Genomic DNA, 19,984 nt, shown 5'->3' on the forward strand with positions numbered 1-19,984 from the left:
GGTGTATTTTACGTGCCACCTGCACAGGAGCCAGTTCGGCGGCACTGGCAACAATCTCGCTCGAAAGTCCTTACACATGCCGCGGGCACAAGTGCCAGAAAGGCGACGCTGGGCACAGGTGCCATCACAATTTCGCTTTCGCTTGCACCAATAAGTCTTCGCAAGCTGAGTTTCGTGTCCAATGAGGGAGACGACGTTGGCATGGGTATGTATATATATATATATATATATATATATATATGGGAGAGAGAGGTTAATATATTTAATCAAGGAAGATTATATATATGCAAAGAACTGATAATTTCCTGACCTTAGCATATGCCTTGCTTTCAGCAAATTTGGTTTTGAAGTCAAATACTTCCAAAGGAGGGGTGTCTTGCTTTTGCTCAGCTTCTGCTTGTTTGCTACGAAGTTCTTTGTTGTCCTCCTAAAACAAAAAAAAGAAAAAGAGGAATCAAATACCGTGTTTGCGAACTGCAGTTTAAAAGATCAAAAATTTCGTTTATATTCTCACTTTCCTTTCATTTATTTAAAAAAGACGTTCCTACTTTATACAAGAAAAAAAAAAGAAAAATTAAGTGGCTATGTGGTAAGTAGCTTGCTTACCAACCACATGGTTCCGGGCTCATTCCCACTGTGTGGCACCTCGGGCAAGTGTCTTCTACTATAGCCTCGGGCCGACCAAAGCCTTGTGAGTGGATTTGGTAGACGGAAACTGAAAGAAGTCTGTCGTATATATATATATATATATATATATATATATATATATATATATGTGTGTGTGTGTGTGTGTGTGTGTGTGTATGTGTGTCTGTGTTTGTCCCCCCAACATCGCTTGACAACCGATGGTGGTGTGTTAACGTCCCCGTAACTTAGCGGTTCGGCAAAAGTGACCGATAGAATAAGTACTAGGCAACCAAAGAATAAGCCCTCGGGTCGATTTGCTCGACTAAAGGCGGTGCTCCAGCATGGCCACAGTCAAATGACTGAAACAAGTAAAAGAGTAAAGAGTAATACAGATACAACACTAACTTTCTTCACACTGATGGTTTGAAGCCTTTTATAATCCATAGAGAGATACAGGTACTTGTATTTCATTTGATTATTTGAATAAATTTAATATTTAATTTAGAATGTGTTGGCCAAAGTGACCACTCCTGGTTTGGAAAAATCAGTAATCTGGAAAGACTTTGAAACAGAAGCTTCCCAAAAATTGATGCTTTTATTTTTTTCCTCAAATAGAAATGATTTCTTACATGGACACAAAGTTGGGAATAAATATCACTGATTTGATTAACAACAATAAATGAATAATACTTATTCCTTCAAGCCCCAGAGCAATAATATAAAGTTAATCTTGGCTGGATTTAAAACCAGTATGTAGAAAATGAAGGCAAATGTGAAAGTCATTTAGTCTGATGCTCTATAAACTCCAGTAGCAGTAGTACTGATAATAATAATAACAATAATAATAATAATAATAATAATAATAATGATAATAATAATGATTTCAAATTTTGCCACAAGGGCAGCCATTTTGGTGGAGGGGGTAAGTTGATTACATCAACCCAGTGTTTCACTGGTACTTAATTTATCGACCCTGAAACAATGAAAAGTAAAGTCGACCTTGGCGGAATTTGAACTCAGAATGTAGCAACAGGCAAAATACCATCAAGCATTTTACCCGGCTTGCTAACAATTCTGCCAGCTCATCGCCATAATAATAATAATAACAACAACAACAACAACAACAATAATAATGTGTCAAATTTTGGGACAAGGCGAGCAAATTTAAGGGCAGGAAGATAGTTGGTTATGTCAACCCTAGTACTTGTACTTTCCTGAAAGGGTGAAAGGCAAAGTTGACCTCAATGGCATTTGAACTCAGAAATATTCTACCAGCTTTGATTGCTTTTAGCTATAGCAATAACAGAAAAGTTAAATACTATATAAAAGCACAACGAGATATGCTTTGTTTTTTCTCATACCTGAAGTTGACTGACCAACTCTCGGAATTTGGAGATAGTTTGGTCATAGTCAGCCATGCTTTCCCAAGCAGCTTCAATTTTTCGCTTGCTCTGTAAATAAAAAAACAAGTGAGAACAAAAAAGTAAAGGTAAAAATCAACAAACACATTAACATGTAATCATTGTTCTAAATAAAAAAAAATTTAAAAAAAGACACAACTCTTATTACTTTAATTTTAGAATTTGCATGAAGCAACAACTGCATTCATTGACTCAGAAAAATTTGTTTATGTCCTCAATGTTTGAAGGAAATACATAAACGTCACAATTACCTCACCCGCTGTTAATAAATGAAAGATTTTTTATATTTATGCAAGAGATCATAATAATGGGTTTTTTTTTTTTTTGTTAAGGTGATACATTTTTATTTTCTTATATTGTTTGGATAAGTAATTCCATCTATTAACCATTTAAATCGGTGAAAATATCCAGCCCCCAAACCAGCCAGATCTGGACTTACACACCTACCCTACAATGCCATTCTAAAAATAATCACATTATCAAACTCTCATAGCAATGAGGTAATGTATGATTAATTCAAAACAATGTGAATAAGCAAGCATTACACATGACAGTAAACAGAATGGTAAAGGGTTAAACCAGCTTATCTCTGTACCTTTTAGCTAAGATTCCATAAGCATTTTTCATAAGAAAAGTTAAATCATAGACAAAATTTTGAATGTCTTGATTTGAATTAAAACCAAATGCTTACATTAGATTACCCCAGCCTCATCAAGCAAGCATTCAACTGTGAAATTGTAGATGAAGCATGGGAATGTTCCTTGCCCAAGAACTGATTGCAACAGTTGTAGCAGAGCTACAGCAAACAACCTAGTGGTCAGTATCTCAGGACTTTAAACCTAAAGCACAAAACAGGCTAACTAAATACCATTAATCTATAATTACCTGGTTGTTAGCAACACCTTCCATGTTATAATTTAAGAAACGAGCCATTGTACCTGATGAATATATATCTCTCTCGTCTTTAACATTCCTACATAGCTACTTAAATATTCACTTGCATAGTTTGTTCCTTAAACCTTTAGAATTTAAACCAACTGTATCAAGCTCAGATATTTTCCATGTTTTATGTACAAACTGGCCATATCAGGCCTCTCACACCTACTCTACAATGCCATTTTAAAAATAAATAATCACATCAAAATTTCGAAGCTACAAGTGCAGGCAGCACATAAAAAACACCTTTGCAGCGTGGTCATTGCCAGAACTGCCTGACTGGCCTTCGTGCCGGTGGCACATAAAAGCACCTACTACACTCTCGGAGTGGTTGGCGTTAGGAAGGGCATCAAGCTGGAGAAACTTTGCCAGATAAGATTGAGCCTGCTGCAGCCTCTGACTCACCAGTCTTCAGTCAAACCATCCAACCCATGCCAGCATGGAAAGTGGACGTTAAACCATGAGGATGATGACAAGATAATGAATGATTCATTCAAAATAATGTAAATAAATAAGCATTACATTTGACATTGTAATCTGAATGCTAAAGAGTTTTAACAAACTACCTTCTCCAGAAGTTTCTATTTCTTTTTTTAAACCAAGAACAACAAAATCTATACACTAATGTAATCTTCTACAATTCATGTAAAAAACGCAAAGAAAAATCAAAGACGGATAATTTATAAAGAACCAACCTCAAGCAGGCGTGCATTTGTGAGGTCCAATTCTTCACGCAATTCCAGTTCAGTTTCTCGAGCATTTTCTTGTAGTTCTTCATTCATTTCATGTAAGGTTTCCTAAATTAAAATATAAATGATTTTTGTTGTTTTCCAAATTAAAAACAAAAAAGTACTATCAACTTCACAATTTTCCCTGAAATGTTTATATTTTATGTATTAAAAACTTACACCAAAAATATAAGTTGCATCTTAAAAACATTGCTGTCTTATTTATAAACAACCACTACTAATATATTTATTAGAATCCTGACAAACTGACCATATACAACTACATGATATTCACACATTCTATGTAGCAGGTATTCATTCAGCAAATATTCATAGGTAAATGCAGCCACCTAAGTAGGGAAAAAAATCGAGTGGACTGGAATGGACTGTTGCATGAAACCTATGGACTTGATAGTCTAGTTAACAAAAATGTGCAGGAGCAGACATTTCCACCACAATCATGCTTTTATGCACACAGACACAAATTATCCTTGCACTTATGCATATGCACAAACACAGCATATTTCATTCCATAACAGCTACCTCTGATGAGCACAGGGTTACATAATTGAACTGTTACCAAACACTGTTGAACACCTAGTGTGAAACTGAATAGTCAGATTGGCCATAATGGATATATAATACTGTACACTTTGATTAATACTTTTCTCACTGGATTGCATGTTTGTTTCTCTTTTCACCCTCTGGGATTTTGTTTTTGATCTATATAAATGAAGATATTTCCTCTGTCTGGTTGCTTTTCTTTCTACAAAACGGGAAGTTACATTGTGGAACTGTTATTTTAACAAGTTGTATTTATTTATCACCTGATGAGATACATCTGCACTGCCGGATGCTCCTGAACCAGCTGTTGTGTCCCCCACCCATGAGGAATCGTTGCTAGATGTGTCAAAACAATTGTGATTAATAATAAATTCTCATATATTCCATCTGTCTTTCACCTGTTATATATATATATATATATGTATATATATATATATATATATATATATATATATATATATAAAAGTGCAGTGTTTAAGGCATTCAGCTCAAGATTGTAAGGTCATGAGTTCAACTCCTGGCAATGCACTGTATCCTTGAGCAAGACACTTTATTTCATGTTGCTCCAGTACACTCAGCTGTAAATATATATATATATATATATATATTACAATTAAAAGGGTAAAGGATTATGAATTTATTAATAAATTAATAATTAATAATTTTTACCAAGCCCTTCGGTATGTAAGCACCATTATCGGTGTGGAACTTATTTAAAAGTTCTTATACATTTATAAACAAAATTAAGGGATCAGCAACAGGTTGCTTCACCACATACCGAAGTTCAGAAATAGCAGCTAAAAATGCTGAAACTCCAACAGATAGCAGTTACCCGCAACTCACATAGGCAAAACAAGAAGAAAAATAACGAACTAAACTAGCCATAGTTTAACTATGGCTAGTTTTTCTTCTTGTTTTGCCTATGTGAGTTGAGGGTAACTGCTATCTGTTGGAGTTTCAGCATTTTAGCTGCTATTTCTGAACTTCGGTATGTGGTGAAGCAACCTGTTGCTGATCCCTTAATTTTGTTTATTATATATATATATATATATATATATATATATATATCTACACACACACACACACACTGCATCTTTTCATCTGTGAAACCTGATCTTCTAATGTTCAATCAAACAAACTCCTTTTCACATTAACTGACCAACCCCAACTCAATGTACTTTTTACTGTCAACTCAAAACTTAGCATCCCCTCATTACCCCACAGCTTTCTATATCCTTCTAAATCACAACAAAGTGAAACTAGAAATATAACTAAAAATTATTCCAAATCAATACTCAACATGAAAAAATTACATTTAAGTGCTTGCGTCATGGAGATGCAGCTCATCTTAGGGTCATAATTTGCTAGGTAAACTGATAACTACTGTAGATCAGCAATACTAACTATAAAACTCAGGCAATTTATCACTTCATATAGCACATGTTCCAGTAATCAAAGATTCTATTTTAGCCTGGAAACCTTTCAATATTCACTTTTAAGGCAGATAAAAAAATTTTTAAAAAGAGTTAAAAATCTTCTAAATTTAGACTATTTAAAACAAACATTACAAAAAAAGTATGATAAATTTACCAAATCAGATTTTTCTTCTTCCATTTGCTCGATTACTTCTTCCAGTTTTAGATTCTTCTCTGTGAGTGTTGTAAGCATTTCTTCTGCACCCAAAGCAGCATCCACCTACAAAATATTTTTAAAAAGTCAAAATTTGTTCAAAAGCAACAAAGAATAACTTGAAACAAAGAACAAATGTAATTCTTAAGGTAGTATTTCAACACAACTAACAGAGTGTGTAAATTTGAAGGCCATATTAGTAAAAAAAAAAGTGATTTATTATTTTTTTTTTTTTTAAAGAATGAATATATTTAGTTACAACACAGATTACCAAATTAAAAAAGAAAAATTTTGCAGAAATACATCTTAACATGATAATTTGTTATAATTTCATTTTTATATTTGGTTTACAGGATTATGTGTGATACTACATATTTTGTTGTATCTTGAGAGGGTCATAATGCCAATACACACACTGCTTTGATTTCACTTCTTTCATTTTTAATTGTCAACTGATTAAGCATTTAACCAATTAACTAATCAGTTGTTTGGTCAATCATTTGGTTAATCAAACAATCAATTAGTTAATTAAAAGTGAAAAATAAGTGAAATAGAACCAGTGTGTGTGTATTTGTGTTTATTGGCATAACGACCCTCCAGAGAAAAAATTGTTATAAGTTATTGTCAAATCTACATACATCTTTCTCCACAAAAGTCCATTGTGGTGACTTTTAAGCATTTAACCAATAAACTAATCAGTTGTTTGATCAATCATTTGGTTAATCAAACAGTCAATTAGTTAATTAAAAGTGAAAAAAAGTGAAATAGAACCAGTTGACTAACATCAACTGTGAACTTGAAAAATGACAAACTGTAGACTCAGAGAAGGTCATATTATTGTATGCAAGATTCTAAATGTGTATATATACCATAATGCTGATTAAAATCTCTCAACTATGGTTTTATTGGTTTGTTGTATCTCGAGAGAATGAAATGCCAAGAGCAAACCTTACAAAAAAAAAAAAAAAAATCTGGTGTGTGCCTTGAAGGAAGTTATACATTCAAATTCGGATGGATTTCCATTGATTTCTGCAGCTGAATGGATACTAAATGATGTGCTCTGTACTCCATTAGACTTTTGTCTGGTTAATGTTGCTTACTTATTACTCAAAGCTCTTTTCATATGCTAGGTTTTATAAGCTGACCTTATAAAATATATTTGACAGAAATCGTAGTCGTTGCCAGTGCCAGTGCCATTTGACTGACACCTGTGCAGGTGGCATGTAAAGAGAAGTGTTCAAGCATTGGGCCTCATGGAGGCAGTGACAGGTGAGCAAGACTTTTGGCGATATACTGTGCTGTGTAGACCAGTCAAACCAAGTGTAGACCATAGTTGTGGCCGATGTCAGTGTCAGGTCAATGGCACCTGTGCCAGTGGCACATAAAAAACACTCATTAGGCTCTCGGAGTGGTTGGCATTAGGAAGGGCATTCAGCCATAGAAACCTTGCCAAACCAGATCAGAATCTGGTGCAGCTCCCCGGTTTACCAGTTTTCAGTCAAACTGTCCAACCCATGCCAGCATGGAAAGCGGACGTATGATGATGATGATAAAGACAGAATATATCTGACAGATAGAGACAGGATATATATATATAGTCATATATTACCAGTATTATTTTAGAAGTTAAAAGAGCTGACCTAACCGAGAATTCAACCCAGATTTACAAGTTGAATTTATGAAAAACAAAAGCTTAATGGGTTTTAGTCCAGTGAAATATCCACCTTCACATCAAAGTTTGTTCCACATTAAGGATACTTTTCATCAAGCGATTTTACAGAAGAATGATTTAAAAAAAAAAAAAAATCATTCTGATATATTTGGCCGTTCAATAAAAACAAAACATTAGCTATGGAATAGTTATTTGTAAAAAAAAAAAACTAGCATTTTATCATAAATGTATATATTCATATTTATGAAAAATTAAAGATAAGGTACAACATGAAGTAGACCCTTAAACATAAGATCTACTTCACAATTGATTTTTTTGATACTTACAAAAAAAATCCTGTTCTGGAGGGTTTTTTTTTTATTATTTTTAAATTTAAAAAATACATTTTGCCAACAAAAAGTTATTTTACCCTCAAATGGTATAAAGAAGAAAAAAAAGAAAAAGAAATAAAGGCATTGAATAAAGTAATTAAGAAGCATAGCAGACCCAAAGGACCCCTTTAACAAGGAAGAGGCAAAGAACCTTAATGGTAGCTGCATTGAGGGGGGAAAAATATGAGCCCTCTAATATACATAGCAGCCGTCTGTTAGTAGTTCTGAGAAACCTTCCTTACAAAAGCTGCGATTACTGGTGCTGGTAGCAAAGAGCAATTATAAACCCTTCTCCAGAAAAGAGGATGGGAAATGGTTATTGGCAGCATTGAGAGGTCAAGTTGAGAGAAGACTCCAAGTAATAGCAGTTTTAGAAAAATGAAAAGCAATTATTATGGGAAGCAAGTATATATATATATATATATATATAAAGTATAATTTAGAAAAATGAGAAGATTGTTAGCAATAACTTAAAGCAAATATAATTGATAATAATAAAAAAAAACAAACCCAAAATAAATACCACTTTGGAGAGTTACAGTCAGTGTAATTTTATTTTATGTTTTAACTAGTGCTGGTGAAAGACCTTAACCAATGGGTTATCAAAATTTAGTGTTTGACTAAACAAATAAAACGACTTACAAGCAGTAAACTATATAACTACTGTGAATTATTGAACCTTCGAGGACTAAGGCCTCTAAAATAAAACCAAAGCTTCTATGGTAAGATTAGCTATGTATTAGTGAGGTTTAATCTTAGGAGTAAAATATCAAATTAATAAATACATCAGGTTAGGTTTGAGGAGAAAACTGAAGATTTTGTTGCAAAATTAAAATGAAATGGTAAAATATGAAGCCAAAAGAAAAAAAAAAAAAACAAGAAAATGATTAAAATGCAAACATATCTTCATGGAAAATATCAGTACGTTAAGTCCATGGCCCAAATTAATTCCAGGTCAGAGCCATTTCCTTTCACATCACTTGTCTTGCTAATGTATCTCAGAAGAGAATGAACATTGTCACCGAGTGGTAGTTATGATTTGAGTAGTGACTGAAGAAATTTCAATTCCAAATTTCGACCATTTCATTTAAATCCTACCACTAATTTTCTTTGGAAATGGATAGCATCATTTCAAAAGAGACGAAGGCAACTTGATGAACCATTTTAAAAATGGACTGGTTCTAAGAGCCAGAGAATGAAATGTAAGAGAAGGATTTGCTGCAGGAGAATCAGAATAGCGATTTTTTTATTTTTTTGTAACCAACAGTTACAAATATCTACGGATTAACTGATGCCTATCATAGTAAAAACAAATTATATAATGTGAAAAGCAAAGAATATATACACACACATTATCAGCATTTAAATGTCCATTTTCCATGCTGGCATGAGTTGGACATTTTGACACGGAGCTGGTAAGGCCAGGATCCTTACCAGACCCCATTATCTGTTTTGGTATAGTTTCTATGGTTGGATTCCCTTCCTAAAGCCAACCACTTTACAGTGTGTACTGGGTGCTTTTGGCATGACACCAGCACCATACACACACACACAGTATGAGAGAACAACAGGAAGCATGTTGTTGGTATTTCGTTTATTTAATTTCAATTCAGCTAAAGTGTATCACCTGAAGATTCAATTTATGATCAATCTAATCAATAAATAATTAGTCATTGACATTGATTACTGATCAATGAAATGACCATAAAGGATACAAAATAATGTAAGTGCCAACAAATCACTTCTAGTTATTTTCTTAGACTCTATGTACATGTTCCCCATGGAGATCACATAGCAACAGGAGTTTAACATAGACACTATCAGAGATGCAACCTTATTACAGTAATTTATCATGTACCTAGCACATTGACTTGCACTATATGTGTGCATGTGGTTATATATTATGTGTGTGTGTGTGTGTGTGAGAGAGCTATGTAGTAGCTATATAAACAGAGCAAATTTCACTATTTCTCCAGAGATTGAAAATATGATGGATGGCCTTAATCGATTTTCAAACCTTATGGGGTTCTCATTAGAAATGTCTATATCACTTGACCAATCCCAGAGAAACAACTAGCCAATCTTATTTATATACATAACAAATCTAGTGGCTTCAAAGAACTGGAGCAACTCATTTGCATATTATAAGTGTTTAACATTTTATCTAATAGCAGCAGACTGTCAACAGGGACTTCAGCCCACACAATATTAAGCTATGATATATGTAATATATGCAGTATGTATACACTTATGTATGATTGAAAGACAATTAACAGATATTTGTAGAGAAATAACTAGAAGAGTGACACCAGAGTATTGTGGAGATGGAGAAGAAATACTATTGTGTGATATTTGTTCAAAGAAGTTAGACAGAGCGTTCATCTGTCATGGGTTCAAATTGTAAATGATTGAAATTATGTCCTTCACATACACACCATTCCACAAAATGTATTTGGAAACAAAACATGGAAAAACAAAAAAACAAGCAAACAAAAGAAGGAAAAAAAGGGAAAAGGGAAAACTACTGAGGCTTTCATTGAGACACAAAAATTTGTGAATGGCTGAATATTTACAAGAGAAATCTGTAAAATTTCATTTTTTTTTTCTGTGTGTGTGTGTGTGTGTGTGTGTGTGTGTGTGTGTGTGTGTGTGTGTGTGGTCCATATGCATGCATTACCGTAGGTGGATGTTTGTATGTGCATGCCTACACGTACATATGTATATATGTACATACACACATACATACATGTTTGAATAGATATGTGCATTCATTTTAAATTTTTTTAAAAAATGTTATTGTCTGGTTCAGACTACAGTAAAGAGTGAACTGCAAAGATTTTAGTAATCAAACACTTAAACTGCTGTGTCTGTATAACACAAATAGATATCTATACAGTCAGAATAATAAAAGTGTGCATGTAGGCATGTACACATAGATGCAAGTGTGTTCCTATCAGAACTCAAAACGAACAAACAGAAATGGTGAAAGAAATTTTATACAGGCTGTAGTGAAGTATTAGTTGTAGAGCTGTAAGTAATCATAAATAACGAATATATGCAATACAAATCTTCAAAGTAACAAATGACTATTGAATGACTATTTACGTATTAGTGTGTGAGCAAATATTATATATTTACACACACACACATATCTATATATATATATATATATATATATATATATATATATATATATATATATATATATTGCTTAAGTGTTACTCAAGCAATCAACAATGAGTCCACTGCATCTTTTAGCAGAAACAGCTGTAAGCTAATGAAGTTCATAAGATAATCATTTATTCCTCTGTCATCTTATTTTCTTATATACATACATATATATACATATATATATATACACACACACACACACACACACACACACACACACACACACACACATATACACAAGGGGACGCTAAAAAGACCCTGGCTTTGAGTAAAACAAAATACAGGAGGATCAGTTAATTATGATTTTTATTCAACATATTCACCTCTCAGATTCACCTAGTTGTTGCAGCAGCTCAGTTTTCCTAAGCTCTGTAAAAGAATTTGAAAGTTTGGGCCTCCAACTAGGCCTTTCACAACACCATTAAAGCCAGGAACTTTTCAGCACCCCCTCGTGTATGTATGCATTAGATGTTGCTATACACCACTGATCACAATGTGCTTCTTTGCATTGTTGTAGTGTTCAAATGACACCATCCAGCTGACTAGGCATATCAGTAATTGAGACCATAACATTCCATAACAGGAATGATTTAAAGCAGCTATACCTGACCCAAATATTCTACCTTATTTTATGTTCAAACTGGTCAGATTCCACCTCACACACATACCCTACAATGCCATTCTAAAAATAATGACATCAACGCTATCTCAAAACCACAAGATAATGCAAAATTAATGCAAAACAATATGGATACAAAGCATTACATTTGACAGTAATCTGAATGCTAACGAGTTAGTAACAATTGGTTAGACTGAGAAATGGAGAATTACATCGTCCAGAAACTCACTGAAACACCTGATGCAAAATCATACCCAATTAATTACAAGTCCACTGCTTGAGATTACCTTGTTGATGGTTCTCCAATACAAAACTTCCATAATTAAATTAAAATCTTCCTTCATAACTTTATGTAAGACCTATGTTTCTTTATTTTTTTTTTCCAAACTGCAGGTTAATAATAAAAAATTATTTTACTAAAACCATTCTGAATTCTTCAAAATAGTTTTTAAAACCAATATATACGATGAATGTTCCAAACAAATTGAACAGCTAAGAAAGAAAAATTTCAAAAGAGCCATTAAAATAACAGCTAAAACACTATCATAAGGACACTGAGAAAAGTGGAAGGAAAGATAACTAATAGTTTCCTGTAAATAGAGTTTAACCCTTTGCCTGTCCAAATCATTTTCATAAGTTTGCCCTAAATCTCCATGCTTGTTTTCAGACTTTTTAGGTAGCCCTTTTTTCATATGTTCTGAGTAATATAAAGCTTTTCTCAGTTCCAAGTTACTTTGATAGCTGAAAAAAATTGGGAACGTATATCATATATAAAAGCATGGACATCATGAAAATATGTCCTATGAATCACAAGATGCACAGGACAAGCAAAGATTTAACCCTTTAGTATTTAAACCGGCCATATCCGGCCCAAATGTTTTATATTCAACCAGCCAGATTTGATCTCTCACACCTACCCTACAAGGTCATTCTAAAAATGCAACAATCACATTACTGAATTCTTAAAAGCTATGAGATAATGCCTAATTAATTTGAAACAATGTAAATAAATAAGCATTACATTTGACAGAAAAATCTAAATGCTAAAAGTTTAAAGGCAAGATTTAAACTATTTTCACAAAAACACAAACTTATATGTTATGTTCATATTAAATCTCTATATACTGTTCACTGCCCCTCTGTCACTTTTCCCCCCAATTGCTGACCCCATCCTAGATAGAAATTCCACAACACACTTTCAATTGACATTCTAATATTTTGCTGTTGCTTCTGACATATACACACACCTGATAGGTTTCTGTATAGTTCCTATCAACGAAATTCTACTCACAGGTTATTGGTTAACCCAAAACTACAATAAAAGAAACTTTCCTAAATATTTTTCAAAGGGTGAAACGGTTTGTAAAAAATTAAGAACTGGTTTAACAAGTCTCATAAACTCTCAGCTTCTTTTAAATCTCATAGCATCTGATCAAAAGCAAAAGCATGAATAATGTAGATTATATATTTATGACATATATAAATCTTTACATTAAATCAGTGGTTCTCAACAATTTTTTTTTTTTTTTTTTTTGCCTATGGATCCCTTTGATTCCTATGTTACTCCACTGGGACTCCATAGCTTCTAAGTGTATATAAAAAAAAACATCCTACTGTATTTTTTATAATTAAATCTTATTAGGAATTGTACAAAAAAAAAATATTAATATTTCGTACATGGTAAGAGTATAAGCAATTTATTGCACATAAATTTTAACAAGAAAATCTTATATGGGCCCCAAAGGGCCATATGGACCCTGGTTGAGAACCCCTGCATTACATTATGTATGTATGTGTGTGCACGCGCGCGCGTGTGTGTGTGTGTGTGTGTGTGTGTGTGTGTGTGTGTGTGTGTGTGTGTGTGTGTGTTTGTTTATACATGTGTCCATGCATGTAATACTACAAAAGTTTACTAATCAACAATATTACCACATTAGTAGTAACTACAAACAATAACACGTTTCACACTTAAAAGATTGTTTTTAACATTCAATTTTCTTTCTTATAACTTCAAGGTAATAATTTGGTCAATTAGACACTTTGGACATTTGTCAACACATCCATTGTTTTTTTACTATCTTGCACAACACTTTCTGATGCATTTTTTTAATAATTCACTTCATAGATTAACAGTCTTGCTAGTCATTGCATTGTTGCTATTGTTATGTAACACCAGTCAGTCATACCCAAGGTTCGGAGGCAGTATGGAAATATTTGATCTAAATATACATTTGATTGATGTTTTTAACCAATGCCAGTTCAATCAGTCTAAAATGAGTTGTTCTAGTATGGAGGACATTAACCTTTTAGCGTTTAAACTGACCATATCCAGCCCAAATATTCTGTTTTATGTTCAAACTGGCCAGAGCCGGGTCGTCACACCTACCTTACAATGTCATTGTAAGAATAGACAAACACATCATCAAAATTTCAAAGCTACAAGACGATGCATAATTAATCCAAAATAATCTGAATAAATAAGCACTACATTTGACAGAGTAATATGAACACAAATGTGTTAAGCACTTGATCCTTATGTTAAAATAACCAATGTGCAGATATGCAACCTAACCCTTTGCCTGTAGGAAGTATTTTCTTAAGTTAGTCCTAAACATCTATCATTGTTTTCAGACTTTTAGTTAACCTTCGTTTCAGACATTCTCAATAATATAAAGCTTTTTTTTTGTTTTTTTTCTTCATAATTACCAAGTTACCCAGAAAAAAATATCCTTTGTACCACATGTGATACACAAGACAATGGGTTAAGTGACAACACATCATAACCTTGGTGGATTTGAAGTCACTGTTATATGTCTCATGGTCAAATTACATGACTCAGCTTGCCTCAGTCTACTTAACTGTCATACAAAAGCTTCTCTTGTGACTGAATATTTCGTTGTAAAAGTACAAGTACTATGAAAGGACAAGTGTAGTAAAAGCAAACTCTCCAAGTTAGATTTAAATATCCAAATTTTCAAAACCCAAACTTAGCTATACTTTTATGAAAAAAGAAGGATATAACACAAAAACTGTTAAATGCCTTAACATTTTGAGATTCATCGTCACTAAGATAAATTTTTGGCAGTGACAGATACAAGTGTAAATGCAATTAGTTTAGAAACAAAAGGTTCCTAGTTTGAATCCAACCTGAAATAAATGTATGTAATTTGGACTTTGGTAGCTGGTAATGGTTGGAGATCAGACAGATTGAAGCATAGTGAATATCAATAATCCAGGATGTTATCATTTAAAGTGTTATTTGACTTCATATTATCATCACCATCATTATCACTAATAGCTTAACCAATTAATTTTTTCCTTCAGTACCTACTCCCATTATAACTTTACACATCTACTTGATAATCGATGAGAGACTGTGTTGAAACAGAATCACCCAATCCATGCTAGTATTGAAATCCAGCTGCAAAAGGACATCAGAAATGATATAACTAAACCAGAGCTCAAAGAAACTGATCGTGGTCTGTCTCACAAAAAACTATACAGGGGAGGGCCATCCATCCATCCTTCTGAGAGATTTTTTTTTGATTTTTTTCTTTCTCAAAGGGACAGCTCTGAAACGTCAGTATCTTCTAGCACAGGGGTCCGCAAGTCAAAAAGTTTGAAAACCCCTGTTCTAGCATACAAGCATCAAAGTCACAAACGTGTGTCTATGTGTGTGTGATGAATTGAATCATTTTACAGCATTAGAATCATGATCATCATTTAACATCCGTTTTCCATGCTGGCATGGGTTGGACGGTTCAGCTAGAGCTGGCAAGCTAGAGAGCTGCACCAGGTTCCAGTCCTGTGTTTTGGCTTGGTTTCTATGGCTGGATACCCTTCTTAGCAGCGACCACTTTACAGAGCGTACTGGACACAGATGTTTTTGTTATGTGGCACCAGCACCAACAAGGTCAGCTGGGAGGGAAGCATTAATCAAGATGGTTTAAATGTTCTTTGAATATTAAAATTCTAAAACAGATTCTAGAAAGAATATCACCTGTTGATAAAATGCCAGCCAAAATAATGGTTTAATATAGTGAAATACAGATTTTCATGTTAAAAAAAGCAATGACTGTTAGTGTAGGTTTTGAAGAAATATGCTAGTTAAATTCCCTTTTACACAAAGTTTAGGATATAAAAAGATGTAATACTTTTTTTAATAAAAGTTAATTCACACAAATAAATGCATGGCTGCATGATTAAGAACAGGCGCAGGCATGGTTATGTGGTTAAGAAACTGGCTTTGCAACCACGTGGTTTTGGGTTCAGTCCTACAATGCATCGAATCAATTTGGTAGACCTATTATATGTGTGTGTGTGTAAGTCCACATCACCACTTGATGACCAATGCTGGTTTGTTTACATCCCCCTTACCGAGAAGTTTCAGCAAGACAGACCAATAAAATAAGGGTCGGATTTTCAAAAAAGTACTGGGGTCAATTTGTTCGATTTGAACCCTTCAAGATGGTACCCAGCATGATCACAGTCGAATGACTGGAATGAGTAATCAATAAAGAATAAGGATAACATAAATATATTTCTTACTAATTAATCCTAATTAATTCTCTAGCATCAATGTAGAGTGACAATGACGTCTGTGTATAAAGTATTACATTTTGTAAGATTATTACATGTGAACCCTTTAACATTTAAACCGGCCATATCCAGCCTAAATATCCTACCTGTTGTATGTTCAAACCAACCAGATCTGGTATCTCACACCTATCCTGCAATGTCAATCTACACAAACGTATCAAAATCTCACAGCTATGAGATGGTACATGATTAATTACAAAGCAATTGAAAAACTGAGCATAACATTTGTCAGAATAATCAGAATGCTAAAGGGCTACGGTTGAACAAATCTTGAAACCCCTAGTTTATATAAACTGTCCAAGTGTTTTTGACCATAAGTTATGAACAAACAAAAACGAAGGCTTTAAGGTTTAGAAGGGAAGGAAAAAGAGGTAAAAAAAAAAAAAAAAATTTATGATCCCAAATTGAAAGCCAAACTTTCAAGGCAGATAAAGCAACCCAGTTTATGGGAAACTTAAAGCAATTTGGACTGTTGAAAGCAAAAAGAAGGAATCAACCTGCTGGAGGCTTGGAGAATCTACCCTGTGTTTACCTTGGCTAGAACTTCCGATAACTGAAAAACAATTACATTATCAGAACAAATGATTAACTGAGATCATTCACCAATCACGACACCGCTATGATCTAAATTATAAAAAAATACAAATAAATATATATATGTCTACACGTACATACATACATACATACATACATACATACATATATATATATATATATATATATATATACACACACACACACACACAAATATACGAACAAATACACAAACACACAAATATATGCACAAATACACACACATATATACACATACACACACACATATATAAACACAACTACATGCACACAAAACCCTCTGTTATATATGCATACAAAGATTTCAAAATTTAAAGTTAAGACAGAAAAAAAAGTGGTGAAAAAAGTTAGATTAAAAACCAATTTTTCAAGGATGATATTATATCTTTATATCTTACAATACTTACATGAACAAGAGAATAGAACAATGAAGCTATTAATAAAAATTGATACGGTGCAGGAGTGGTTGTGTGGTAAGAAGTTTACTTCCCAACAACATGGCTCCCGGTTCAGTTCCACTGCATGGCACCTTGGGCAAGTGTCTTCTACTATAGCCTCAGGGCGATGAAAGCCCTGTGAGTGGATTTGGTAGGTGAAAACTGAAAGAAGTTCATCGTGTGTGTGTGTGTGTCTGTCCCACCACTGCTTGACAACCTGTGTTATGTTTGTCACCACAATTTAGTGGTTCAGCAAAAGGAACCAATAAAATAAGTACCAGGCTTAAAAAAAGGGTACTGGAGTCAATTCATTTGGCTAAAATTCTTCAAGCCAGTGCCCCAGCATGGCCACAGTCTAACGACTGCAACAAGTAAAAAGATAATTTTCCCATGTGATTAAAGCTTTAAAGAAGAGGGGTTAAATATCTTAGCCTAGAACCATTGTCACAAAAAGCCTGCTGTGAGAACCAAAAGTGCAGGACTTAATTCTGAGAGCTACTAGGCTTCTCATAAAAGGCAAAAATAAAATATAACATTTTGAATACAAATTTCATTTTACAGTAAAAATTCATTTGGGATAAAAGAATTTCCATCTTCCAATTTGTTGCAGTGAATTCTTGTCTGAAAAAAAATCTAAACCAGAACTTTGATATCTTATACTGATCTATTCAACCTGGTGTCATTAGTTTGCTTGCTCTAGGCACACTGTTCCAGCCATTGCACCCCTCAGCTTTATTTTGGTGCCTGCCATACCCAGGAACATTCTTAGAATTTTAAACCAAATGCTTATTCAAAGCCACAGAAGTAAAATAATTCTAACCAACATACTCACTTTTTTTTTTTTAAAATTATTATTGCTTTAATATATATAGACTCCATTATACATTTCAGATGGCCATGTCTACCAAATACTATCTCCATTATTTCAACTCTACTGACTGTAACACTTCTATGAAGCCTAAAGTTGTTGTATCAAACACAACTACTACTAAGTTCTTAGTCCCTCACAATTCCTGGACCAGGCTGTGTGTTGTGTTCTTGAGCAAGACATTTTATTTCTTGGTGGCACATAAAATACACCATTTTGAGCGTGGCCGTTGCCAGTACCGCCTGACTGGCCTTCGTGCGGGTGACACGTAAAAGCACCCACTACATTCTCTGAGTGGTTGGCATTAGGAAGGGCATCCAGCTGTAGAAACTCTGCCAAATCAGATCGGAGCCTGGTGTAGCCATCTGGTTTCACCAGTCCTCAGTCAAATCATCCAACCCATGCTAGCATGGAAAGCGGACGTTAAACAATGATGCTCCAGTTCACTCAGCTGTAGAAATGAGTTGCAATGCCACTGGTGCTGAGCTGTACTGACCTTTGCCTTTCCCTTGGATAACATCAGTGGCATGGAGAGGGGAGGCCAGTATGCATGGGCAGCTGCTGGTCTTCCATAAGCAACCTTGCTTGGACTTGTGTCTTGGAGGGAAACTTTTTAGGTGCAATCCCATGGTCATTCATGACCAAAAGGGGTCTTTTTCCACTGCAAGTCACACAGTATGTGTATGATTAATATTTTCTGACTCAAAACTAATATCAAACCATTCTACTTTTGAGCTAAACAGCCATATAACAGAAGTGACAATGAACTCGTTACCTGTTCTTTGAGCTCAATGGTTTGGTTCTGCAGTTCCAGGATTTCATTAAGCTGTTTCTCTTTATCTTTCCTCAGTCCAACCACTTCACTTTGTAGTTTCTCATTTAGTTTCCCTTGCCTCTGGTTTTCATGTTTCTCTTCATTTGACAAATCTCTCATCCTAAAAAAAAATGAAAGAATAAAACTTGGAATAATAAATGCTTTTGAAATGGTTTTATTCATTTACATTGATCCTAATAGATTTTGTCTGGTAATTATTCTACCCAGTTATCTTGGGTGTAAAATTGTTGATGTTGGCACTCTGTCGCTTACGACGTCGAGGGTTCACAGATTATCACCTATCATAGTGGGGGTTTGGGAACATAAAACCTGCGATAGTCGAGGGATTACTGTATGCCGTAATATATGAAGGGTATAGGAAGTTTACATTTATTGAGAAGATCAAAGTATTTATTTTGTCGATTAACTTACTTAACTAGAGCTTCTTTCAGACGCTCATTCTGGAGCTCCATCTGCTTGCATTCATAATTAGCAGCAACACCTTCAGTACCTACAAGAAAAAAAAAATTTCCAAAAAAGAGAGTTATGTTTTTTTTTTGTTTTATATTTTAAAGATGGATTTGACAAACATTTTGTTTATGCTTCATGGTACATACTGGCTTTAACTTTCTTTTATATTAATCAAAGTTCTAGCATAATTCATATCTTATGTTAGACTTACTGAGTGGCAGATAGGATTAAAAAAAAAATTTTTTTTTAATCACTGCTAACAGTCAATGCCCTCCAACAAGTCAACAAATAACAGAGAACAGTAGAACCTTTATGTGCTCACTTGACTTGCTGTGTTGTTGTTGGCACTCCGTAACTTACGACGTCGAGGGTTCCAGTTTGTCTGAATAAAAGATTGGATGATCATAAGTGGAATACCTCAAATCATAGAAATATTCTAACAGAGTTGATCTGAGACTTCCCAATAACAAAGTAAAAATACAGG

The 19,984-nt window shown here is 34.0% G+C and overlaps 1 protein-coding gene across 20 annotated transcripts in view; it reads right to left on the reverse strand.

Moving 5' to 3' along the window:
- The window catches only part of LOC106874338 (dynactin subunit 1), a 113,173-nt gene that overhangs the window by 47,293 nt on the left and 45,896 nt on the right, over positions 1-19,984 (reverse strand). For 10 of the 20 annotated variants that reach the window (XM_089362395.1, XM_089362393.1, XM_089362392.1 and 7 more), the window contains 7 exons: positions 19,462-19,540; positions 18,991-19,150; positions 16,870-16,890; positions 5,867-5,971; positions 3,680-3,781; positions 1,989-2,078; positions 311-427 (listed from right to left, as the gene is read on the reverse strand). In XM_089362395.1, coding sequence (XP_089218521.1) covers positions 311-427; positions 1,989-2,078; positions 3,680-3,781; positions 5,867-5,971; positions 16,870-16,890; positions 18,991-19,150; positions 19,462-19,540 — 674 coding nt within the window. The remainder of the gene's footprint in view (positions 1-310; positions 428-1,988; positions 2,079-3,679; positions 3,782-5,866; positions 5,972-16,869; positions 16,891-18,990; positions 19,151-19,461; positions 19,541-19,984) is intronic. The other 10 variants (XM_089362396.1, XM_089362394.1, XM_089362391.1 and 7 more) reach the window with 1 other exon arrangement.

This window comes from Octopus bimaculoides, chromosome 14, assembly GCF_046866305.1.
Source record: "Octopus bimaculoides isolate indiv1 chromosome 14, ASM4686630v1, whole genome shotgun sequence".
In the NCBI taxonomy this organism is placed as follows: domain Eukaryota; kingdom Metazoa; phylum Mollusca; class Cephalopoda; order Octopoda; family Octopodidae; genus Octopus; species Octopus bimaculoides.